The sequence below is a fragment of the Vigna unguiculata genome, chromosome 3 (assembly GCF_037176805.1).
Source record: "Vigna unguiculata cultivar grain cowpea cultivar isolate G323 ecotype 2 chromosome 3, ASM3717680v1, whole genome shotgun sequence".
Lineage (NCBI taxonomy): Eukaryota > Viridiplantae > Streptophyta > Magnoliopsida > Fabales > Fabaceae > Vigna > Vigna unguiculata.
The window spans coordinates 52077938-52105518 of record NC_140794.1 but is presented as its reverse complement, the minus strand read 5'-3'; the positions used below and the strand labels follow the sequence as shown (position 1 = coordinate 52105518).

At 27.8% G+C, this 27581-nt stretch overlaps 1 protein-coding gene across 1 annotated transcript; it reads left to right on the top strand.

Moving 5' to 3' along the window:
* The first annotated feature begins 24178 nt into the window (after nt 1-24178).
* On the top strand, nt 24179-26926 carry LOC114177683 (tubulin alpha chain-like). Its single transcript, XM_028063140.2, has 4 exons — nt 24179-24423; nt 25254-25488; nt 25596-25966; nt 26053-26926. The coding sequence occupies exons 1-4, from the start codon at nt 24331-24333 to the stop codon at nt 26704-26706; spliced, it is 1353 nt and encodes a 450-aa protein (XP_027918941.1). The 5' UTR covers nt 24179-24330; the 3' UTR covers nt 26707-26926.
* Nucleotides 26927-27581: the final 655 nt, after the last annotated feature.

Below are 27581 nucleotides of genomic sequence, written 5' to 3'. Positions count from 1 at the left end.
TTATAATCTTATAAAATATAAAGTATAAAATTATAGATTTATAAAATTATAAAATGATATAAATTTAGAAGTTTATAAATCATAAAATTGTAAAATTATAAAAGTATAAAGTATAAAATTATAAGTTTTTAAAATTATATATTTTTATTTAATATTTAATAATTTTATAAATTTATGATTTATATTTTTTTAATTTTATATTTTATAAATTTATATTTTTTATTAGCTTTGAGAATAATTTTAGATAACTATAACAGCAAATCCTTGAGAGATCTTTTTTATTATAATAGTTTGCAACAATGAATTATGTAACAATATTAAAGTAGAGTGATAGTGCAAAATAACTAGTTCGTCATAAAAGTAACAAAAAAAATATATAAGAGGTACTTAATTAAAAAGTTTGGAAGATACAAGGACTCAATAGAACACCACCATAATTAAGGCAAAAATTTATAATTTGTTACAACTCACGTGAATATAAACTTAAAAAATATATTTGACTTAATATTTATAAATTAATCGAGAATAAAAAGTTTAAATGACTATCATAAATAAGATAATTTCAATTTATTGTAATTATGGTAATAGAAAATTTATTATAATAAAATATTGTAATTATGGTTATTTTTTTCTTAAATTAATTTTGATAAATGTATATTTATTTGGTTAAAATAATTTACATTATACTTTGTGTAATAAATTAGAAAAAAAAAAAGATTGTATGCGTTTCTCCCACTTTATGATCCAAATTAAATAATAATATATGTTTCTTAAATTAAATAATACATATGATCCAAATTACTACTAACACCTACTTTTAAATAAAGTTATTGTATGTGTTTCTCCCACATTAAACTTGTCGAATATCATAAATAACTCTCGAGTACATATATGAAGGAATGGTTAATGCGAATTTATCAAAATATAATTTCTGTCAAAGACTTAGCTAAGACTCTAGTTGAACAAAAAATATTAGTACATATTCCACCATTAGTCCTAAATAAAGTGGAAGTATTATATACATGAAAACATTAAATACTATTAATGTTGTTAAAAGAAGAAAAGAAAGAAAATGTGATTGAAATTATATGAGTAGTGGTAGAATTAGAAGTAATGGTGGAGAAGAGAGTTGGAGTTTAGGTACCTGCAATAAAAGCAGTTGATAAAGAATGAAAAGTACAATTGTGTATTGTAGTTGGGGTGATTGATTATCCCTGTGGTAGCCCACACCATTTTCATATTATCATTGTTTCATCTCATTACTCCCCTTTGACTTCATTTAATTCTGCAGAGAGCTGCACTAATTATAATCTGCTCTGTCAGGGAACTCTCCTACCTTCATTATTCAATTCAACTTTCAACAAACGCACATTCAAATCTTAGTGCTTCTACTATTTTCACTAAATTATAATACTTCTAAATATTACTTGATACATAAACAAGTAACCTTAATATTCGTACTGAAAAAAAAATGTCTGCAAATGCAAGAAAAACAGAGAAAAAAGCATTGAGGTTGTAATGTAACTTACTTTATTGTTTTAAACAAAGTCAATGCAACAGTTAAAGTTAAGAAACTTTTCTTCTATAACATTTATTTGAACTTGTTTTATACGACAATTAAAGTTGAGGAGTAGCAAAATGGATTGAAAAAAAAACTACAAAGTTGAACATTTGTGATGCAAACTTTAGACTCCGTTTTCCCTTGTTTCAAATCGTTGTTTAAAGTGTGAAAAAAGCATCCAGAAAAAGAGGAAAAAAGGAAAGTTGTGAAGGCTGGGTGTGAGTTGATAGGTGCACATGGCTCCAACAATAATACCAATAAAGCAGTTTGCCCTTAACGTGAGTCCACTTCCACAGCCCCACCCTTTGCCCTATTTTACACCATCCAAATTTTTGACCTAAAAAGAAAAACAAAAAGAAAAAACGTATTTTAGAAACAAATACTCTACTTGGAAGATAGGTTTCTGGTGAGAAGACATTTGAAGCTGATATTAATAATTTTGCTGCGAATGAGGAGTGAGGAGTGTTATAGAAGGACAGTGGCAGACATGGCGAGCATTGTGGGGTCACAACCATGAATCTGAAGACCAAAAGAGATCATAATTTGAACATTTTAAGCGAAAATTAAAAAATTCTTAAGTAAAAGATAAGATAAGAATAAAAGAAACCCAGAAATCATGCAAACGATCCACGAGTGTTTGTGCATGATTGTTTTGGCAATCATTTGCGTGGCGCATATCCTTCTCATCAACACTATGTTACTTACCAAGCAATCAATTATGAGCCCACAATGGTAAAAAAAGAACAATAGAGAATGCAACTTTCTGCTAATGCAAAGAAAGATCGAAATATAGTATTAAATGAAACTAGCTTTTCTTAAAAAAAAAAATAGTAATGGGGTAAATATTTTTAAGGTATATGATATGAACAATTATATTCGTAGTACCATTTTCTTTTGTGGTGGAATTTTACCAACCTATTGGCAAAGCACGCATGTGCCTCGGCATCAACATTAGTGGGAGTGGGAGGAAAAATAGACAATTCTCAAAATCCGTGACTCAGTTTGTCTATTTTCTTGTTTCTCGCCCACATTCAATAGAAAAGTATAACTTTTTACAAGAAAAAAACAAGCACAGATCTGGCTAGGAGTCTATAAATAAATTGTCCGATACATTCTTTGTTATATAGCATAAACACTATAGAAGAATTGTGATTGAAATGTGCAATGATTTCTTGAATAATAAAAAACGGTACTCTTATCTTTTGTTTGAAATAAAGAGAGAACATGGGAAGAATGGGTATGTAGATTAAAAAGATATTAAAAAATGGGAAGTATGGTTAAAATAAAGTTACTTGATTGAAAAAAAATTTAAGATTATTTAGTTTGAAAGAAGAATTTTCTTTAGATTTTTAGAAGAGTAGCCTAGGCTTTGTCAAAAAGATTTTATGTGATACCAAGACAAGGATGTAAAACAAAGTAGAGGTGGTGAATGATTTTTAACAATTTGTTTATTCTTATGGTATACCTATTTTTCATTCCAGGCTACGAAACTCTGTCAATGTCCTATGCAAGGAGTTAGGTTGAAAAACCTGTTTATATTAAAATAGGCACCCTAAACTTCGAAGGCATAGAAAATTATCTCTATGAAATACTTAAGATGAGAATAAAAAGAAAGAAAAGAGAGACTGTAAGAGGTTTGTTTGGAATAACAATTGAAGCCAATGCTTTACGAGATAAGTAAAATAAATATTTTCTGGAAATCAAAATAATATAATTAAAATGTATATATTTAATTATTATGAAAATAATATATAATTTAATATAATAATAATTATAAAAGAAATCACATCAATTTAAAGGATTATTTTTCGTTCCTTAAAATTCTTAAATTCATTGATAATCATAACTAAAATTTTATGTTATTTCTTTTTTAATGTAAATAATCATACGTCATCAAGAATCTTGAAATCACTTCTCTAATTGAACAATTGAATCATTGGTATCATGGTTCAGAATATATGAATAAGTTGAATCGATCTCATTTTCATTTTTACAACTAGCTTATCTTTTATCAATTTTAAAAAAATGATTCTATTTTTTTATTCTTCATCAATATACTTATTTAAAAAAAAAAATTAAGACTACAAAATAATTTATCATAATCAAATCAAGAATTGAGAGACATATATACTAAAAGAAAAATCTATAATAATCAATCCACAATTAAAAATCGATTATGAAAAAAATGCACAGTACAATATTTTTTTCTACTATATTCATAAAAAATGAATATATAAAGACTCATGAAATAAAAAATCATGTTAATAATTAAACTAATATTTCACTATCAAGATAAACAAAAGAGTTACTTTTTTTTTTTCAAGAATAATGGAAGAGAACATGAAAAAAATAAGAGCAGAAATAATGAGTATTGTTCTCTTCAGAAACACAAAAGAATACAACTGAGAGGTGAGAGACGAGAACAATATCTGAAAGACTCAAAAGACAATGAGAGACAAATAAAAAATATCTTAATAAATGTTTTATTTTTTATTATATTTTATTTTATAAATTTTATTTATTTACATTAAATGTTGTGTTTTATAAAAGAAATAAAAAAATATTTAATATAATTCTCATCAATTTCCATTATACTAAATATAATTTAAAAAAATTAATTTTTTTACCATAATATATAATTTAAAATTTTTTGTTACAAAATTTTAAAAAATTTCAAAATTTTTGGGACTCATGACTCTCCCGGCCTCTCTTAACATATATCCCTGATGTTAGTAATATTTGTGTTATAATGAACCTTGATGAGTTTGTCAAAAAAAAATTGAGGACAACCTCACTAATAAACATGAACTAATCTAAAAATTATATTTTTATTTATAATAAATCATTTTATTAAATTAATAACCTTATATATTTCTCTACCTTTCTTCTCCTTTTCTTTACTCTCTCACCTCCACCGTTTATTCACTCATACACATTTGATCTTATTTGTACTTTATTTTAGGTATGGTTTTTTGAAAATTTCTTTGATTGAAATTGTTCTCTGGTATGATTTCATTTGGGTGACGTATTCATATTTTACATGTGTTTGTGTAGAATATTTTAAGATATTTTATCAATATTTATTAATTATATTTTTATTTTTAAAATAAATATATCGATATATCAAAGTATCAAATACGTATCATATTTGACATACATACCGTATTCGATACATGTTTCATATTTATACATCATAAATTTCATGATATGTTTTTCATCTGTTATTGATATTGTAATGACGGGAGAATTTCCTTAAATTTTTTTGCGGGAATTGATGACCAATTTATAAGCTCTAATACACCGAAACTGGGCCGAGAGAGAAAAAAATGGAAATTGTTTGGTTCTGTTTTTCAAATTTTGAGATGTCAAAATGGATTTCAACCCGTGAGCCAATCCGGTTCATCACGGGTTCGAGTCGGGTTAGGTTAAAAAAAATTCAATTTTTTCAAAAGTAAGTTGAATTCAACCCGGCTTACTTAACCCACGGGTTAAACGGGTTGGAGGTGGGTTGACCCACTTAACCCACCAACATATTTTTACCATTTCTTTTTATTTTTTTAATTTTTTAATTTTTTTTAATTTTTTTAATAATTATTTACTACTCCTATTATATATGTTCACAATTTCATATTTTTAAATGTTAGAATGTTACTTAATAATATTTGAATAGTTTGAATGTTTAATTAATTTGATTGTCAAGTTATATATTTGTTGATACTTTAATTTTTAACTATAATCTTTATAGTAAATTACTCAAGTAACCGTCTTATAAACAATTTTTCCTAAATTAGCATGAAAAAAATATATAATTTTTTTTTTATATTTTGTTGAATAGCATGACAAAAAGTTTGTAATACTAGTCATGCTTTCTTAGACTATATGGATACTTTCTTGGAAATAATTCTTCATATATTGGTGGTGAGTACGATCAAGACATTGGTTTTTGATTTTACTATGATTGTCATCTCATGGTTACTTAAAAATTTATTTAAATATTTGAATACTAAAAAAAAATTAGGTGGGTTGGTGAGCCAACTCACTTAACCCACCAATCCGTAGTGGATTGAACCGGATTACAAAATTTCTAGTTCACTATAGAGTGAGCTGGATTGAGTTCACTCATTTTCAATTCTACTCGTGATGAGGTTAGCTCTCGTGATCGGATTAGCTCGTGTTTATTCAAATTGAAGACATTGGGTTGATTACAATATAACAAATTTACGTAAGGAAATGCGGGAATTTCTTTTGACACCCACGCAAATTTCTTCGCCACCTCTCATTTATTTCGAATTTAGTTTTTGGAACATATTTTTCATTCAAAAATAAATAGGATGTGGTAGAGACGAAACATGTAAGGTGTAAGAAGTGAATAGAGTCAATCGTGGAAGAATATAACATTACAGAGCACGTGTGACAGAGCACCTGTGACTTTTGGATTGCTAGTTCTACTTTAAAAAACAAAAATCCACTGGACCCAACTACTTGGGTTGGTGCATGAAAAACCTAAAATGAACATTTTCCCACGTCAGACAACCGGCATAGAATATGTTGAGGATTGATCTCTCGCAAAATTAATTATGATACTCCAGAATAATTGGTATTATAATAATATATAAAGAAAGTATATACTCATTAGTTCTTAAAAAAAAAAAAATTGATAAATTATTGATTAAAATTTTCACATAAATAGGTTTTTGAAAAAATATCTAACTGCATGTGAAAATTTTAATCAAAGACCTATCATACTTTTTTTTATCATTTAAGATAAGAGCATGTCTTCCCCATATCATACTTTTTTTTATCATCTCCCAATTATTTTGAATGAAATTTTCATACGTAAAATATACTTTCGGAACATTCCATTTCAAAATGCAAAGTGAGGCCAATAGTTAGTGAAGTTGAAGAGGATAACGATGTAATAATGGATAAGAGAGCTGAGAAAAACTTTCTCCGCCCATAAGGCCAGGGAATTCACTTTGCTTTCCGGAATACACTACACCAATTTCAGAAATATCTTTCCGGAAGACACTCATCCCCTCTATTTCGGATCAAAATATTCAGAAGGTTGTGTCGGAGAAGTGAAGAAAGAAATTTTATCGGGTGCAAAAACAAATACAAGAGAAAAAATAGGAGAACCCAAAGCCGTATATGTTTGGGCTATCATGCACTGTGAAAGTTCAAAGTTAGTAATATATATACATATTAATATAGAAAAAAAGAAGATTGTATTCATAATTAATCAATATTTTTTTATACATATTTTATTGTTGATTTTACTCTAATTAATATAAACTATTTTATTAATTATTCAACCATTTAGGTTTTTATAATTATTTCTTTTAATTCAATTAACTATATCTAATACAAAAGTTTGTTTATGATAAAATTTTTAAAAATTCTTATTTTAATATTTTTTATGAATATGATTTTTATAAATTAATAAAATTTTCTATTTTAATAAAAATTATAAGAATTAATTTTTAATTTTTTATCATCTCTGGACAAATAAATACATGTGTTTCCATTAATAAGAGTAAATTTCAGTTTGATAAGTGTTTTTGTATACTTTTATATTAAATGTGACATCTCATTTAATACATAAATTTTAGTAAATAAAACATCACATATCATAATATAAAGTAGAGCATGCGACAGAAGTACATGAGAATCAACATTTTCCAGTTATCCAAAATATATCAAGGTAGGAGTACCATAGGTGCAAAACAATGCCATAAAATGAACTTAAACATGAAATAGTTCGGCAAAAGGATTGCTCAACAGAACAAAGAATTATAATTAAAATTGTTCTTCAAAAGGGTGTACCAAAGAGCAAAAATTACCACCTAGTCTAAACAGCGACATCTCCACTATCGGAATGATCTCTAGGAATCTCCATATCTGCTCACAGCAGTGACGAATTATAGAAGAGGTAGGGAGAGGCCATGGCCCTCCCAACATTTTTTCTAATGTTATATATATATATTGAAAATTTTAAATTTTTTTAAATTATTAATAGTATATTTAGAAATTAATGGAAATTGAATTGTGTCTTTTTTTTTAAACACAACATTTAATGTTAATAAATAATAAAACATAAAATTAAATATAACAAAGAATAAAAATATTTAGATTTAATTACTTTTTTTTTCTATGGTTTCATCTAAAAATGTTAAATTACAACTACAAAATCGGGACTAAATTAGGACTAGAAGATTTTGATGACCAACTTGACGTTTTTGGAAACCGGAGCCAAACATGTAATTAAACAAAATATCTATTAAGATATTTTTTTATTTTCTTTCTCGTTGTCTTTTTAGTTTTTTACAAAATTGTACTCATTTCTCACTCTCATATGTTTTCCTTTCGTTGTTGAAGAAAAAAAAATAAGTTAAATACAAACTCATTCTTTTTGCTCTCATTTGTCATTTGTTTTCTTCCTTACTTGAAGAGAAAAAATGTAACTCTCTCTTGTTTCACTTTATAATGAAATATTAGTTTAATAGTTATTAACATTATTTTTTATCTCACGAGTCTTTGTATATTCATTTTTATGAATATAGAAGAAAAACAATGTATTATATATTTTCATAACCAATTTTTAATTGTGATTTGATTATAATATTTTTTTAAGAATTATTTCTTAATATTTTTTATTAAATTATTATAAATTATTTTTTAATATTATTAAAAAAATAGGTATATTATGAAGAATAAAATAATATATGTTTTTTGAATGATAAGAGAGAAGCTATTCGTGAAGATGAAAACAAGATAAATTTTATTTCTTCTCGTATAGTTTTAAGCATTGTATTAATGATTTAATTGTTTAATTAGGGGTTAAATATGTTTTTTATCCTTCAATATTTAGTGAAAATTGGAATTAGTCCCTCTTGTAAACCTTGAACCAATTTAATGCCTCAACTTTGTAGATGTGTGTGTGGATTTAGTCTTTTTAACCAAATTTTATTAAGTTTATTTGATGTTTCAAACATATCTTAATATAATATTTTAGTTTGTTTATACCGTTTGACATATGTTCAGTTCAATATTAGCTCAGAAACGCGTTTAAAACATCAAATAAACTTAAAATAATTTTGGTTTAAAGGTCTAAATCCATGCATTTATAAAGATAAGGGACTAAATTGGTTCAAGGTTTTCAAGATGGACTAATTTCAATTTTCACTAAAAGATGAATGACCAAAAACATAACTTGACCTTTGTTGCTTGTTTGGTGCATAACTTTCTCTATAGTTATTAAATTAAGTTGGTTCTTTTTGCATTTAGTTCTTGATTCAATAATATTTAATTTGAATGTAAATACAAAATTTTTAGAGCTTTACACAAGCTGAAATTTTATTTCTAAAATCCCAAATTATTTGCATAATGTGTTGTTAAGTTGGATTGGATAAAAATGATAAGAGTTAGTTATTTTCCAAGAGAGACATATGTTGGATTGCATAAGAAGTTCATGTTGTATCCTGGAGGCTTGTGCAACACACCACGGATAAGTCCTTAAGGGTAGTGAATCTACACGTCTCAGGAAGTACCATTTTTTGTTTATGATGTTAATTACAACAGATTCCATGGGGAAATCCTATCTGATTTAATTAGTAGTGTGTTTATTGATATAAGGAGTCAGTTCTGGAGGTTTATCATGATACTCTAATGTTCATTCAAGACTCATGTAGAGTGGAATGAGTCATGTGGTGAGAGGGGTAGGAGGTCTTATCTTTAATAATAATCCCATGGTTCTTATGACGGTTAGAGGGACTAACCTTATATAGTAGGGTAAAACTCATTGACAATGACTCTGCAAGTAGTAGAGATCACCACAAGTGCAAAAACCACCAAGAATCATATATCAATGTCTAGATCGGATAATTGAGTCTAGAGTGCCATCTTATGTGATCGGAGCAGGACATAGCTCAAGCCTAGCAGAATTCCTATTTCAGAAAAGGGAGAAAGACAATGAATTGTTGCTAAGTGAGGAAACACAATGAAGGATTGAGTAACTGAGAAAGAGGTCATGGCGGTAACAAGTGGGCTGACATGGCCTTTTAATAAAACAAGCTCGAACCTTTTTAAAACAAAAAGAAGGTCTTACATTAACTCATGCAATTAAAATATATATTTACATTATCAACAGAATTGTTAATATTAATACTATGAAAATAACATTTATAACATTAATAAAGAAATTGCTTTTTTAGTATATATAAATTCTTATCATTTGTTTTTAAATTAAACTAACTACTTATAATAACGAAACCAATCTATAAAAAGAACTATTATAAGCTTACAAATATTATTTTTGTTTACAATATCTGCACATTCACTCTTTAAATGACTTCAAATATATAGTCAAACATATCTTGAGAGTACTATATTATTTTTATGTGGCACGTGTCATATTTATTTATTAGGTTATTCTATTAAAAAAACAATTTTATTTAATTAATTAAAATTACCGTCTTGCAATAGGCTTTTATGATATAGTAAATTTTTCTAAGTTGTAATTAGGAGTATGATGTGCTCTGATCGAAACAAAAAATGTATGAGGTAAAATATATTTACGAGAATATGAATGCTAGATGTATAAAAGATATATACAACAACACGGGCGCTTTGGATGTAATACGGAGGTGATTATGGGTTATGTTACGTATTTAAGATTACAATATCACAGGTATATCAGTAGGTATGTGTTAAAAAAATGATAAATAAAAAAGACGTAAAATAATTTATTAAAAAAATTTAAAATAGAAATTTTCCTTATTTAAAAGAATATGATAAAAATAAATATAGAAAAAATAAATAATAAACAAAAGAAAACAAAAAAAAAAAGAGAGAGAAAAAGGTAGCAGAAAAGAGAGAAAAAGAATAAAAAAGAGAGATTCCAACCTTTTCTTTATAATATACCCCACTATTATTCTTTTTACTCCATATTTGCATATTGGATTAAATACTTCAAATTCATTTTGCTATCCGCACCTGCTTTTCTTTTAATATCCAAACTAGCTCTGCTTTTTACACCTTGGTCTTGTTATGTTAAAAGTCCAACTCACGTTTATATTATTTACGTCCCCAAATTTTCTATTTTCACCCATTTTGGATCCAAGCCCAACACATTTCCTACCTACACCTCCCTCGTTTTATTTTCACACCCTTTTCTCATGGGATAACAAGCCCAAAACGTTTTACCACCTATCCCAGCCTAGTTTTCTTTTTACACCCCTTTCTCAATGGGCTAATATGCACAACATGTTTTCTATTCTCACCTCTCCAATTTTTCTCTTGCACCCCTTTTGGGTTTAAGATCAAACGCACCTCAAACAAAGTTGAATATGACTCATTTGAGTCCAATCAAATCAAGTTGAACCTATGTAGGACCCAATTCAGTTTGGTCCATATCAAACATAATAAAGATGAGTCAGTGTTTGATCAAATAAAGTTAAGGTCACATTGAGTTATTGAGTTATGTCAAGTCAAATCAAGTTCGGTCTACAATGAGTTTTGTTGAGTCAAGGTTATCTCTGGCCAAGTTGATGAGTCAAGCCCACCCTTGATTAAATTGAGTTGGTTTGGACCCACTTTAGATTGAATAAGGTGGAGGCTACGCTGGGTAGAGTCAGTTTAAGTCCATATCAAGCTTAGTCGAGTCAACCCCACCTTTACCTTTAGCTTAGTAGAGTCATGTTTACCTCAGACCGAGTTGTGTAAGTGTCTCCATAGACATAATTAAGTCGAGCTCACAACATACCGATTTAAGTCAAGCCCGCCACTAACCAAGTTAGGATAAACCTAACTTTGATCAAGAAAAACAAGACCCAACTCTAACCAAGTTGGGTCAGATCCAATTCTGACCGAGATAGGCCAAGCCAACTTTAGTCGAATCATAATGAGGCTAACTTTTATGATATAAGAGTTTTCATTTTTTTTTTGAAGAATTTTTTGTAAAAAATGATATATATATATATATATATATATATATATATATATATATATGTATATAGATATTATAATTTAGTCATAATTATGTTTTGAATCCCTAATAAATTTTGGTGGTCTGTTGAGTCCTTCCAATATTAAAACTTTTCGATTGAATCCTTACATTTAAGTGGAGTTGTTAACTTTTTGAATTTACAGTTATCTTACACCACTCTCCATGAATATTGCCACATAAAAGACCATGATGACGAGATATTTTTAAAATATTCATTGTATTTGATGAAAATTAATTTTAAATTTAATTAAAATTATAAATTAAAAAAATATAAAATTACAAAATATCAACAAATTATAAAATTATAGAATATATAATTTCATAATAGGAAATATACAAATATAAAATTATAAACTTATATCCTATAAAACTAGTTACAAAATTATAAAAAAGAAATTGTGAAATTAAAAAAATAAAAAATTATGAAATTATAATATTATGAAATTGTAAAGTTTTTAAATTTTATTTTTTTTTAATTTTATAATTTTATATTTCACAGATTTTTATTTTATAATTTTATAGTTTTATTGTAAGCCCCATTTCTTTCAGCTTATGAGTATTGGGTCTGGCCTTTTCGTAGGCCCAAGGCCAGCCTTGTAGGGAACCCCTGTATCTTTGCAGCTCACTCACTCTCACTTGTTTCCTTTCAGAAGATTTTCTCCCTCCCTCAAACACCCTTGAACTCCAGTTAGAGCTCTGCTTGGGCATAAGTTTCCTTTCTTTCCAGCCAGTTTTTCTACTTTGTACTATCAGGTAAGTTGGACTTCAACTTCATCCTTCCTCTTTTTCCAGTTAAAAGCTCTGGTTTCGTCTTAGGTTTTCTCTAGTACTCCATTCTCAACTTTGTGAGTGTTCGTTTTCAGCTCAGTAGGTTGCTCCTGTACTCTTTTGCTCTTGTTGGGGTTACCGCTCTCTGTATTAGCCTCCAAAAAGGTAAGGGAAGCTAGAAATTTTGTGCTTTTAGGTTATTTTTGCTCATTTATGGTCTGTTTTCTGAGTCTGACGTTTGACTGATATCGATGGGAGTATGAATCTACTTTAGTCTGTGTGTATGTTTGGTTGAAAATGGTAGTGCATGTGCTAACATGTGCGGAACCTACTAATCTCGCCCAAGCGAGTGATCCTCGCCTAAGCGAGAGTAGCAGGGACTCACCCTGGATTTCCAGCTCGTGTTGTCGCCTAGGCGACTAGTTTTTAATTTTGAGCGAGGCGCAGTCTCGCTTAGGCGAGACGTTGTCGCCTAAGCGAGAACTCGTTGGAATCCTGCAATGGCCACTGTAGAGCTCTCACCTAGGCGAGAAGGGGTCGCTTGAGCGAAAGGAACCCTTTCGCTTGGGCGAGGACCTTTAGCTGGGGCGAGAATTTGTGACATGGGCTGTTGTGTTGGCTGATGTGACTCCATGCTGTGTTAATTATTTTCTTTGCTCATAGTATGTGGCCATGCTTAGTATGTATGCTTGAATGAGACTGGAATGAAAGTGTTGTTATGTAATAAGCTATGATTTCATCGGATTGAACATTAGTATGCATGTGATAAGCATGAAATGAGAAACATGATATATTTGTTGGTGGAATTGCATGAGAATTGGGTGATGGATAGGCATGTGAAATGTGTTGGTGAGGGAGTTTCATGGGAAACTCCTAGTGATATATATGTATATATATATATGTGCATGCCTAGTGTATACCTTGATATAGGAGATGTCTAGATAAAGGAAGGTATCCTGAACTCTAATAAGCATTCCCGCTCATGTAGAGCAGAATGGTTTATGTGGTGAGAGTGGCAGGAGGTCCTAGTCTTGGGACAGTTTGGGCCCGAGACAATAGAGGATTAACCCCCCTGTGTGGTTGGGTGATAACCCCTGCGTCTTGACTCTGTAGAGTTTAGAAACCAGCACAGGCGCATACTTCCTTTAGAATCCTATATCAAGTGTATGATCCAGATATCGAGTCATAGTACTTGCATTTGATTGTTCTCACATGATCTGAGTGTTTTCTAGTTAAATGTTAATAGCTTGTCTTGCCTTGTATATGCTCTATAAATTGTTAAAGAATATTACGGATTATAAAAATAGGAGTTGAAATAAAATAATGTTTGTCTTAAAGAAGACTTTTAGTATAAAAAAACTGCTAAATGATATTGTAAAATAGTTTTACATTATTATCGTACCACATCTATCATATAACATAAAATAGTGTATAGGTGTAATTAATGATTAAAATTGCTAATTACCAAATACTTTCAAATACATTTAAAAATAAACCGAGTCTTCCTGTACCCTTTGAAGAATGTTAATAGCCACGAGGAGATTAATTTGTTATTCCGTAGAGCTTGAAGCTCTTCTCAAGGAACACCCAGTAACCAAGATAAGAAAGAATGAAAAATCCTGCAAATAAGCATAGAGAATTATAACTTCAGTGAGTGTGCTGCCACTTGTGTGATTAGTTTCGATCATGGAGAATTTAAAATAAATCCCCAAACATTATAGTTATAAGACAGAGTAGCTAATCACTACAAGTTACAATTAAAAGTCAAGAAAGTATGTTTAAAGAATATTGGGTATATAGGTTGAATAATCTCAATCCCTCACCGTTGTGGTAAAAAGGTATTTGCATGTGGTTTAAGAATAAGAAATCATGATTAGAATGTAAGTATTGACTCCAAGGTAATTTGTATATTGTTTTCTAAAACAAAATATTTATCACATTAATGGGATTTTTTCTATGATTATATTTTGAAATCAGGTTACATCGGTATAGTAACATCCTAATAATGTATTTAAATTATATGATTTTAAGTAATCAAAGGATACATGAATTAACATCAAATTTTAAAGATTAAAGACGGAGGAGAATCTATCATTAGTGTGTTTAGACAATTTTTGCTAGAAAATGATTAAACAAATAATACTACTACTAATAAAATAATAATAATAATAATAATAATAATAATAATAATAATTAGAGCAATAATAATATTGACAGGTATGTGAATCAAATAATATTAATCACAGATTTAATCATTCTTATAACAATAATAAATAAATGAGGTAAGGAGTAAAAATAGTTCGGGTTAAGACACGCATAACTCTAATTTTGGAGAGAAAACATCCCTACTGCACATGGCAAAACAAAATCATATGCATTTCTCTTATAAGATACAACAACCCGTTAGATCGATCGAGTTCAGCGAAGGATCTTCGAACCTTATGAGCACCATTGTTTTAAAAGATGATATAGAGAAGAAAATAATAACGTTTTTGAGAGAATTCTAGTGTTTGTTGTTGTGTCTTCTCCCATGCACTTATGTGGTATTTATAGGTAGAAAAGGGAGATACAAAAGTAAATTATAATACAAAATATAGTAGTTAACCATAAATAACATTATCCAATAAAATTAAAAGTGCATGAAAACTTGAGTAACAGTAGAAATTTATTTTTATTATTTATTTTTGAAGTTATATTAAAATATAAACAACAATTCTCCACATAATTTAAAAAATAAAATAAAACAAAATATATTATCCTTTAAAATAAAATATTGTAGTTCAATGTAATAAACCTTCCGGGTTTGAGCCTTACACCAAGTGTGCTTATAAACTTCCACTAAGAGTGCATAAACTTAATTGTCTTGAGCTACATCCTTTATGTTGTGACCGACTTTTAGTAAATAACACATACAATATCAATGTTCATTTTAGGTTCTAATTAGTGGTTGCATGTTACGACATTGTGTATGTATCTTGTTCATGAGTGTCACTTAGAGACCTGCCCATGTCTCCCAATGGCGACCCCACCATCACACTTAATATGTAAACCTTTAAAGGATGATTTGTGACTCACACCCCTACAATAATTGTCATTGGGTCTATTAAGAGGTATTTTATAAAATAAGCATAATAATGCACATACCTCAACCTTATTATTGCCACAATTTATAGTACACATCGTCATAGGAATGAGACATAAAATTTAATCAAATTAGTTGGTGTACTTTAGTCAACAACAACTTCGTTGTTACCCATTGAACTTCATTCCATGGGATCGCCATTCATGTGGAGATGGGTGTCCATTTTTGCAACTAATTTATACACTTAACTTCTTGATGCATCAATCCTTTGGTGAGCGGAACCACAATTTTTTTTCTGACCCGACAAAGTCAAGAAAATTCACACCATGAGCGATAGCTTTCTAATAAATTTGTCTCACTCTCTTTTACATTTTTTTCAATAATTTTTATGCTATAAACTTTATATATATATATATATATATATATATATATATATATATATATATATATATATATATATAGCAACTTGAGTGTCACATTGCAATGCCATAGGAGGTATATGTTTATTTAATAATGATAAATCATATAGATAATAAATATCTATGTGAGCAACACTAGTATCATAACAACAATCTTTACTTCCATGATATATCATGAAACAACATTTAGTTTAGTAGATTTTCATGACATTGCACCTCCACTTTGTGTCACCAAAATAAAAATACAATTTGCATTAATATATTATTCAATAATCTTAAGAAATTGGACATATTGCCATAACTGGAAGGAAGAAACACAAATAATATTACACTAGATTGCAAAAATAGTACTAGAGGTATATTTTCACTCACTTCAGAATATATAACCAAGAAATTTTATTTATTTTTTATTAAGAGGTATATTAACCATTTCAAGACACTCATACATTTTGAAATATTTTAAATGTGGTTCTCATAAGAATTTTACAACCGTTATAAGAAACTCTATTTGAGAATATAGCCAACATTATATGAAGTTTTACACTATTTAATTTTAGGCAAACTAGAACTTGTAGAATAACGTTTACCATATCAAACCATTTTTTTCTTTCTTTGGCTACACCATTAGATTCGCACATATGAGTATATTACTTAATGAATAATACCATGAGTTTCATACAAAAACAATCATTTATATACATGTATTATCATTTCTAAACACATATATTCATCACTTCCCTTTTTAATTAATTTTGTACCTCATAATTTTATAATTTGAATGATCTCTAATCAAACAACTTCTCCACAATTGTAATAATAGCATTTCATATATCACAACTACATTTGTAATGATCATAGAAAAAATTACTAAATATTTTATGGAGAATGCTAACCAGTACTATAAGGATATTGTTTAAGATGTAGTTAATAAATATTGAATTTTGTAGAAGTTCATAGACAACTATAATATTAAATAAACCATAACTTTAGTAATTATTAGTGCACTTTTACTTTATTTGGAGGACAAAAATACTCATGAATGTTATATATTTAATAATCGATAATTTATTTGATAAAAAAATAATAATACAATAACTATATTTTAATGTTGTTAAAAATTAAAATATAAATAAACACACACAAAAATTAACAGAAAATAAAATATTGTTTGTTTTTTTAAAACATACAATATTATGTGAATTATTTCTTTATTAAAAAATAAATAATATTTTATTTTCTCTTAATTTAATTTTTTGTGTGTTTAATTATATTTTAATTTTTAATAATATTAAAATACAATTACTTTATTATTTAATTGTTATTTTTTTGTATCAAATAAATTATCAATTACACAATAAATAACACTTATGAGTGTTTTTGTCATCTAAATAAAGAAAAAGTGCACTAATAATTACTAAAGTTATGACTTATTTAGGTTGTGTTCTCATCTAGGTAATTATTGTGCACGGGTGATGAGAAGCGATGAACGTAGAGAATTTTTGTGTTCCTTTCTATTGATTTAAAAGTGAAGAAAAGTGATGATTTGAGGGATTGGGGTCTGTTCTCATCTCTCTGCCATGAAGAGATCAGAGAGTGATTGCCGTTTTTTTACGTAATTACCCTCATTATTTTATTTGAGGGTGTGCCCTTCAGCTGTAGGAGGTGAGGGGAGCTTCTTCCCTACCACTGTGATGCACTTCTTCCCTTCTTCATGCATTATCCACATCTAAAGTTAAAAACACCATTCATTGCATTTATGTGGCAGGAACCGATACACATTTTGGTTGGTGAAGGGCTTCACAACAGTGGGAATGATGTGGTTAGAAATGTTTTTTTACATTAAAATATTAAATTTTCTAAATCTAAGTAAATTTTAGTTATTTTTTGTAATCAATAAATATTTAAAATATTTTTATTTATGATAATAATATATGAGAAACTAATTACAATTTATCTAAATATCATTTTATTTTACTTTTTAACACTAAGGACAATTAGGTCATTTTACATTTTCATCTATTAAATTTAATTTTTTTACTCACATCAATCAAATCCTTCACAAACTTTCACAAAAATTACTCTCAAATTCACTCAAATATCACCCACAAATCCTTAAAAAAGAACAACATAAATATCACCTTCTAATCAACTCAAATCAATCCTCTCCCTCTCTCTCAAATCATCACCCACAGAAGAACACACCCTTAATATTACAAGTATCCATGAACTTTTACAAAATTCAATGTTCATTATCTGCACCTTAAACAATATCTTTAGGACACTGGTTAGCATGACCCATATTTTATTACAAGATAAAGGTACTTAATTCAAACATATCATCACAAATATATTATTTACCAACCAAAACACATGTCTAGAAATAATAATCCTATTGCACTCAAAAAACACTTCATAACCTTATTGACACAACACACATGATCATAAGCATGATATCAAATAATTAATTTTCATTTCATGTTATAAACAATATTTTAAAATTAATAAATTTGATAAAAAAGAGATTTTTTATCAGAGTAACTTTTTAATGTATATATCAAGATAAACTTTAGTACAAGTGTTTTCCATAACTCAATCATACTTTTAGTATGACAAATTATTTTATGATTGTTTTCATATAAAACACTTAAAATATATACATGATATAGAACATCTTTATCAATTATAAGAGTAGATGTTAAAGCATAAATTAATATACTAGGAAAAACATTAGCTTTAGACATCACAACAAATTATTCAGTGAGCCAAAATTTCATTTATTCATAACTTTATTTATTGTTACAAATAGAAATAAAAATAATTATACACATAAAGTTTTAGGCTTAGTTGACATTGATTTATTATAATTTTAACAAACACATTAGTTTATAAGATGTGTTTTTAGTCCTAAGTTCTATATTGTTTTTAATTTTATATATGAATACATATGAGTAATCAAAAATTGAAATAACAAGAATTTTTTCTCTAAGAATATTAGAAAATGATTAAACAAATAATATTATTAATAAAATAATAATAATAATAAGTAGATCAATAATAATAATACTAACATGTATATGAATAAAAGAATATTAATCAGGCACTAATGCCCCTACTGTACAGGACAAAACAAAATCATATGTGTTTCTCTCTCAAGATAAAACAACTCATCGATCAAGATCGACCGAGTGCAGTGAAAGATCCCCTAACCTTATAAACACCAACTATATTAAGAGATAATATAAAGAAGAAAAAAATAACACTTCTAAGAGAACTCTAGTGTTTTTTGTTGTGTCTTTCCTCATGCACCTAAGTAATATTATAGGTAGAAAAGGGATATACAAGAGTCAATTGTAATAAAAAATGTAGTCATATAATCGTTTATCATAAATAATATTAACTCATAAAATTAAAAATTCATAAAATATGAGTAACAATATAATTTTATTTTCATTATTTATCTTTTAATTTATATTAAAATATTTCCAAAATCATTTTGGTAAGAATTTTCACCAAAGATAAATAAAAGGAAAAAAATTGAGTTTTAATAAACTAAAATTCTGTTATGTATAAATTAAAATAAAATCTTAGATAAATTGTATGAGCAAACTTTTATAAATTATGTATAAACTAATTCAAATTATTTCTTAAAAAAAATCTTTTGGAAGAATCATTCCCATATTTTGCAATTATTTATAATAAAGTTATATGATTAGTTTAGTAAAGGTTAAAATACTTTATTGATCCTCGTTTTTTATCAAAATCTTAATTTGATCATTATATTTTTATGAGTCTCAATTAGGTCTACATTTTTATAAATGAATAACAATTAGGTTCTTTCTGTTAGGATGAAACTAACATTATTAAGTGTTAAGTAGGTTTAGCTCCTCGTTTTTTTTAATTTTTTTTAATTTTTTAAATACTAAATAAACTTAATATTATTAAAATATTTAATAAAAATATAAATTTTAATAAAATAATCATAACATCTATATAAAAGTTAAATTTGGTCTAAATGTAGAGCACATTAAATTGATTTTTTTTTTTAAATTGGACTGAAATCAAATCAAATTAACAAATATAGAGGTCAAATTGAGATTCATACAATAACTTGACACGTGTTACCACACTAGATTGACACGTGACACATTATAAACGTGACATGTGATATAAATATTTTTTTAAAATAATAAAATAAAAATAAAAAAACGAGGAGTTAACATGTTATTCATACTTAACTGTATTAGTTCTATACTAATAAAAATAACTTAATTATTACTCATTTATAAAAAATGTAAATGTAATTGAACTGATAAAAAATATAAAAATCAAATTAAGATTTCGGTAAAGAAAGAAAAAACAAGAATCAATGGAATATTTTAATATTGGTGATGTCGGTACCTGATTGGGATGTCCAGAATGCCTAATCGTAGTTTAGATGCATTGCTTAAATAACTCACTTAGACAAGGAGAACATAAAAACATGGTGCATGTGAATCTTTTTGGTGTCCAAAGGTGCACGGGGTTTGGTATGAAATGATAAATTCAATTATTGAAATCGTTTTCGTGCCAAAGAATCCCCTTTGAAAGCAAGAAATTCAACGTAACAAGTAAATTCGTCATAGTTAAATGAATTGGAAATCCTGATTTGTTCTTTCAGTTTTTTATATCTTTATTATATATATACATATATTCAAAACTTGTTTACTGATTTGTTAATTAATTTTTTTAATTGGAAAAAAGAAAAAAAAGTATCTTTACATAATAAATTACTTTATTATAATTAACATTTAATTTTTTAAATATTAATTGTTTTAACTATAATAATATTAATATTTGCCTCTTTCAAATAATACAATATAAAAAAATATTTTAACTATTTTAATTTTAATCTTTATTTTTTTAAAATAATTACTATTTTATTTGGTGTGCCAACTTTTAGGTATTTCTCTCTCTCTCTCTCTATATATATATTCCTATTTTATTTATAAAAATCATATAAAGACTTGATGTGCGGCTCTTCTTCTATTTAATGTGAAGGTATATTTCTCCTTCTCAACTACTTCTATACCCTCTTTATTTCAATCCCATGTATGACACAACCATGTCGTTTTTACGTGATGAAAGCAATGTGGAAGTTAAAAATTAGAGTACAACCCAATAAATCTAACTAACGTTGATAATTTAAGAGGGTCAATCATATAATTTAATAAGTATTATTTTATACATCAACGTATGATTTTTTATTTTATATAAAATATAAAATACTAAACATTTAAAACTCAACTACAAAATCTATTTTTATTTATGAATGATATTTAATGCCAAATTGTAAGTCTTTAATCCTTTAAGAACTAAATTAAATTTAATAGTTTTAGTCCTAACATCTCCAAGTTTGTGTACCTCCATAGGGATGGATCTGAGAGAGAGTGTGAAGATGAATTTGTGTGAATGAATATGCATGTTTTTTTAGTGGATATTTAGAGGATAAAGTAAGTGAATTTATGTTATGTTTGGATTGGGGTGTGGATTTGAGGGAGTGAATTTCCGTTGATTTGTAGATAAAGATTGAGTTGTTTGGATTAAGAGAAATATGATATGATTTGAGTGAATATGAGTGAAAAGTTTATGAAAGTTTGTATATGATGTGATTGGTAAAATTTAATAAATTATAATTTTTAATAGAGTAAATTGTATGATTACCATTTTACCCTTCAATGTAAATAGAAGAAATGATATTAAAATTAAATTAAAAATGTTATTTAAAATTAGAAAAATATAATTTATTGATATCATTAATAACTTAAAAATATTATTATTATTATTATTATTCTCAATGATAACTTAAAATAATTTATAATATATACTATTTAATTTATATCTCCACATTTATTTAAATTTATTTTATTTTATATAATTAATTCATTTACAAAAGATATTTATTTGAATAATAATATTAATTATTATTATTATTATATAATACTAATTAGTATAATAATTCACATTAAAATTATATATATATATATATATAATAATAATAATATACAGTATTATCAATATCCATATAATTAATATATAATTATTATATATATTTTATTATATAATACTAATTATTATATACATGTAACATATAGGAACCTATGCAGGGTGTGCAGTCAGGAATCTTTTCTCATAAGTTCACGAAAAAAAAAAACTAATAAATATAAGTAAATTAAATTGTTAAAAAAAATGGACAATAAAGTAATTTTAATACGATGATCTGACTTTTCCTGCACATATTTTCATTTTAGAAAGTGTCAAATTTTACAATTCACTTGCAAATCCACATTCACAAATTAGCGCAAACAAACAGATCTAAACGTGTTTTCAAATCACTTTCCATTCGCATGAACAGTACTCATGCATATCCAAACACAACATTAGAGATATATTTTATGAAAGTTAGTGAGTAATTTGAATGATGTGATAAATTAAAAAAAAATATTTTAATAGATAAAATTTGAAGATTACCAAAATACCTGTTATAATAAAAATAAAATAAAATAATTATTAAATGAGATAAAAATATTAAAATTTGACAATATTATTAATTATTATATGTATATATATATATATTATTAATTATTATAATATATATATATATATAAATTGTGAAATAAATTAGATAAAAATATTAAATTTTAAAAATTATTATTTAATAAATTTTAATAAAAGAATTATATTACATTAAATTATTATTAATATTTTTTTATAATAATAATTATTTAAAATTATAATTAATAATTTCTATTATTACTATTAATTATTATATATATTAATTTTATTATTTATTATTATATTTAATTACTATATATCCTTTATTATGTATATCTATATATTAATAATAATAATAATTATTATTATTAATTTTAATAATAATAATAATTTTATTATATATATATATATATATATATATATATATATTATACATATATCTCAATTAGATAACGGTTGCGTAACATATGTTATATATATATATAATATAATTAATTAATAGTATATATAAATGTATGAAGTATTTTGAAAAGAAAAAATATTTTTATTATTATAAATATTTGATGGATAGTGAGAAAAAAAAAATAATAAGATGACAAAGTTAAATTTGTAAAAGTTCTTTATATTATTGAAATTTTTTGTATTTTGTGAGAAATGATAATTTAATCCAATCTCACATATCCATTTGTTTGTTCACTCATTGATCGTTTGAAAGGAACATAAAAAAAATTTTGTTATCTATTCACGCAAATAAGTGGAATGTTAAAATTCACTTAAAAGAACACTTCGTAAAACTCGAGAATTTTAGTGTTTTGTTAATTTTTTTAATGTTGATAATATCCATATTTGTATTTAAAAATAGTTTGTATAATAAGAATTATTCTTATGTTCATACCCGATCATTCTTTTATCTAAAACTATTAACGAAATTAGAATATTACGAATCTTTTTGAATTTACCTACACATTAAAAAAACCATTAATTTTGAAATATACTTCGTGATATTTTGTGTTATTATAATATTTAGTGTTAATGTGGTATAATTTAAAAATAATGTCTTACAAAAATATACACATTATAGATTATTCATGAACTATATTGAAGTTAAATAAGTTAAATTAATAAATTGAAAGATAAGTATTAACATAATATTTATATATGTAATGTAACGTTTTCTATCATATGTTGGTCTTAAAATATAATATTTATGTACACAAAGAGATATGAAATTTAATTTTATTAATATACTTTTATATAGACTGAAATAAAAAAGTCACATACTTAATATACTTATATTTTAATAATTATATTTAATAAATACACTACTATATTATTAAGTGTAATATTTAATTGATGAAAATAAAGTACTGATAAAAAATAGACTTAAAAATATTAAGTGTTAAATCAATATCTAAGTAATAAATACATTAATGTGAGCAATTAATTAATATAATTAAGACTTTTAAATTTGATTGCATCTGTTTACCGAAAACATTGGTTGCATATAATAAATATTTGCAGAGTTGACGATTCGATCAACCCTTAACGTTAATTCAAAGTTGAAGGTGATTATTTAATTAGTAGGAAAAAATAATTTGAATGTTACTTAAAAAGAAGAATATGAAAAGTTGGATAAATTTTGGACGTAATGGTTGCTGAGTGGGACGTTGGAGGTGCTTCGTGGCCAGAATGGCACCCGCCCGGGAAAGGTGCATAAACAAACAAGTTTAAAATTTGAAGGTAAAAAATGGGCCCCACCATTAGCAGAATAAACCAATAATTAACCGCAATTAAACCCTTACCCTCCGCTTCCATAAATACACCGAAACCAAGCGCACACGCCACAGCACTTCTCTCATTGTAACCCAAATCTCAATCAGAGAAGCAGAGAGGCGTCTTAATAAACGCTCATCTCTGAAACCCTTTCCTTCTTTTCCATTTCGATCTTCCTTCTTCTCCAGCAACCATGAGAGAGTGCATCTCAATCCACATCGGCCAGGCTGGCATTCAGGTCGGAAACGCCTGCTGGGAGCTCTATTGTCTTGAACACGGCATCCAGGTCTCATTTCTCAACCCTAATCTCTCCATTTCATTACACTTTATCTCCTCTCATGCTCAATGTCGATCTGTTTCTGTTTCCGCTGTTAGCTTTTCCTCTGCATCTTAACCACATTGTTGTCGTTTGCGTCTATTATTTGTGTTTCCTTCTGTATTGCTTCACCGATTTGCCGATCTGTATGCACTCTATGTTTTTGTACCAACATTTTTTTCATTTTGGTCAGATTTGTTCCCAGGTTCCCGTGTACGTTGTGTATTTTCTGGACATTTACTTCTGGAGCCGTATTGCTCGAGTGATTTGAGATTTATATTTGATGATTACGCCTATTTTATGTATAATTTTTTTTTTAATTTTTTGGTTTATATTTATCATTACATTTCTAACGAACAACAGGCTTCGATGCATTTCTGTAACTGTTTTTGGTTCTGACTTTTCTATCAGAATTGAAGTTTTGTCTCCCTAATTTATGTCTCCTGTCGTTATACTCAATTTTTGATTGGAAAATACCTAAAATACCTAAGAAAATTTAGATTTATCGATTTCAAATCTGTGTTAATTGTTGTGTTTTATGTGCTGGCAATGCAGCCAGGATTCCACCCTGGTAGTAATTTCTGGAAGAAAAATATATGGCTTGGTAGTTTAATAAGCAGTAGTTTTGTTATTATTTACTTTAGATAATTTCCCCTTGGCTTGGAATCTGAATGTAATTCTGGTAGAATGAAACTAGTAACACTTTAGAAAAGGGCACAAATTCTAAACCGAATTTAGCCATGTTTGAGTTATCTTAACTTGTTTTAGATGTAATCTGTGGTGCATTCGTGTTGTTTCAGCCTGATGGCCAGATGCCTAGTGATAAGACCGTTGGAGGAGGCGATGATGCTTTCAACACCTTCTTCAGCGAAACTGGAGCTGGAAAGCACGTACCTCGTGCGATTTTTGTAGATCTCGAGCCCACTGTGATTGATGAAGTTAGGACCGGGACGTACCGCCAACTATTCCATCCTGAGCAGCTCATCAGCGGAAAGGAGGATGCAGCAAACAACTTCGCTCGTGGCCACTATACCAGTAATGCTGCTCCTTTTATTTATTTGTTTCACATTGATATTAATTCTTTTGCAATTTTACTGTAATGAACTGAATATCAGATTCTAAGAAGGGTGTTTTTGGTTCAGTTGGAAAGGAGATTGTTGAGCTTTGCTTGGACCGCATCAGAAAGCTTGCTGACAACTGTACTGGTCTCCAAGGCTTTCTAGTTTTTAATGCTGTAGGTGGGGGCACTGGCTCCGGTCTTGGTTCCCTTTTGTTGGAACGCCTTTCCGTGGACTATGGCAAGAAGTCAAAGCTTGGTTTCACTGTCTATCCTTCACCCCAAGTTTCAACCTCTGTTGTTGAGCCTTACAACAGTGTTCTCTCCACCCATTCCCTTCTTGAGCACACAGATGTGTCTGTTCTGCTTGATAACGAGGCCATTTACGATATATGCAGGCGTTCCCTTGACATTGAGAGGCCAACCTACACTAACCTCAATCGTTTAGTTTCTCAGGTATTTTTTATCACAAGAATTTTAAATAACTGTTGTGCTGTGTTGTGATAGGCTGTGCCTTCTTGACTTTCTCGCTGTATATTCAGGTGATATCCTCACTGACTGCTTCCCTGAGGTTTGATGGTGCATTGAACGTTGATGTTAATGAATTCCAGACCAATCTAGTGCCATACCCCAGGATCCACTTTATGCTTTCATCTTATGCTCCCGTGATTTCAGCTGAGAAGGCTCACCATGAGCAGTTATCAGTAGGTGAAATCACCAACAGCGCCTTTGAGCCATCGTCTATGATGGCCAAGTGTGATCCGCGCCATGGGAAATACATGGCTTGCTGTCTCATGTACAGAGGTGATGTTGTGCCTAAAGATGTTAATGCAGCTGTGGGCATTATCAAGACCAAGCGCACCATTCAATTTGTTGACTGGTGCCCCACTGGGTTCAAATGTGGAATCAACTACCAGGCCCCAACTGTTGTTCCAGGTGGTGATCTTGCGAAGGTGCAGAGGGCTGTGTGCATGATCTCGAACTCCACTAGTGTTGTTGAGGTTTTCTCTCGCATTGACCATAAATTTGATCTGATGTATGCTAAGAGGGCGTTTGTACATTGGTATGTTGGTGAGGGTATGGAAGAGGGAGAGTTCTCTGAGGCTCGTGAAGATCTTGCTGCCCTGGAAAAGGATTATGAGGAAGTCGGTGCAGAGGCTGCTGACGGTGAAGATGACGAGGGAGAAGAGTATTGATCAGAAGAAATTTGCACTGTTATGTTATATTTTTCTACTTACAAAATCTGTAATGTTACTTTTGGCCGTGTTGTTTTTCTTCCCGTGCTTGGTGTATGGTTGTTATTTTTAGGGAACTTTCCCTCTTCCGGTACTAAGGGATATTGGTCCAGCCTATTTTTGGCTTAAGCAAATTACTTGGTTTACAGTTAAAATCAAGGTTTTAAAAAATAATTTAAAAGTTCTTTGTCTGCTTTTGCTTTATATTTAAAAAACTCCTTTGAAAATAGAATCTGTACAGATTTAAATTTATTCAAATACAATTTACTTTAACGACAATAAATGTATTAAATACAGATATTGAAAACTTTTATTTTTTTTAAAAAGTGTGCAATTTTACACTAATCAATTAAGAATTATTTTAATAATGAATTGAAAATAGTTTATTATATGTTATGTCAATTAGAAAATATAAATATTAAATATATGATGCTTTGAAACTTTTTAATTTTCAATGATATTTTCTTAGAAATAAAGACAGCAATAACATGAGGATTTACCACAACACTTTTTTGGTACATGAAATTGATTGTCTTCGAAACTTTTATACACTATTTTAATATTGTGGTGATAGATATTCTTGTTAGAGCATTACAATTCTGATGTGCCTTCTAGTTCAATCCATCGGATAATAATGCACCACCGAATCAAATTTTTCGCATAGTTATAGGTTAGTGGTTTCTCACGGCTAGTCCGATAAAGAATTGATAAAAATCCTGTAGTAATATTACAGATTGTAGTCGTAAAATAAAGGCTTACACGATGGTATGGTTCTAGTTTTCTTTTGATTTTTTTTTTATTTTTTAACGTGATCTTATTTTTGTTTTTTTTTTCTT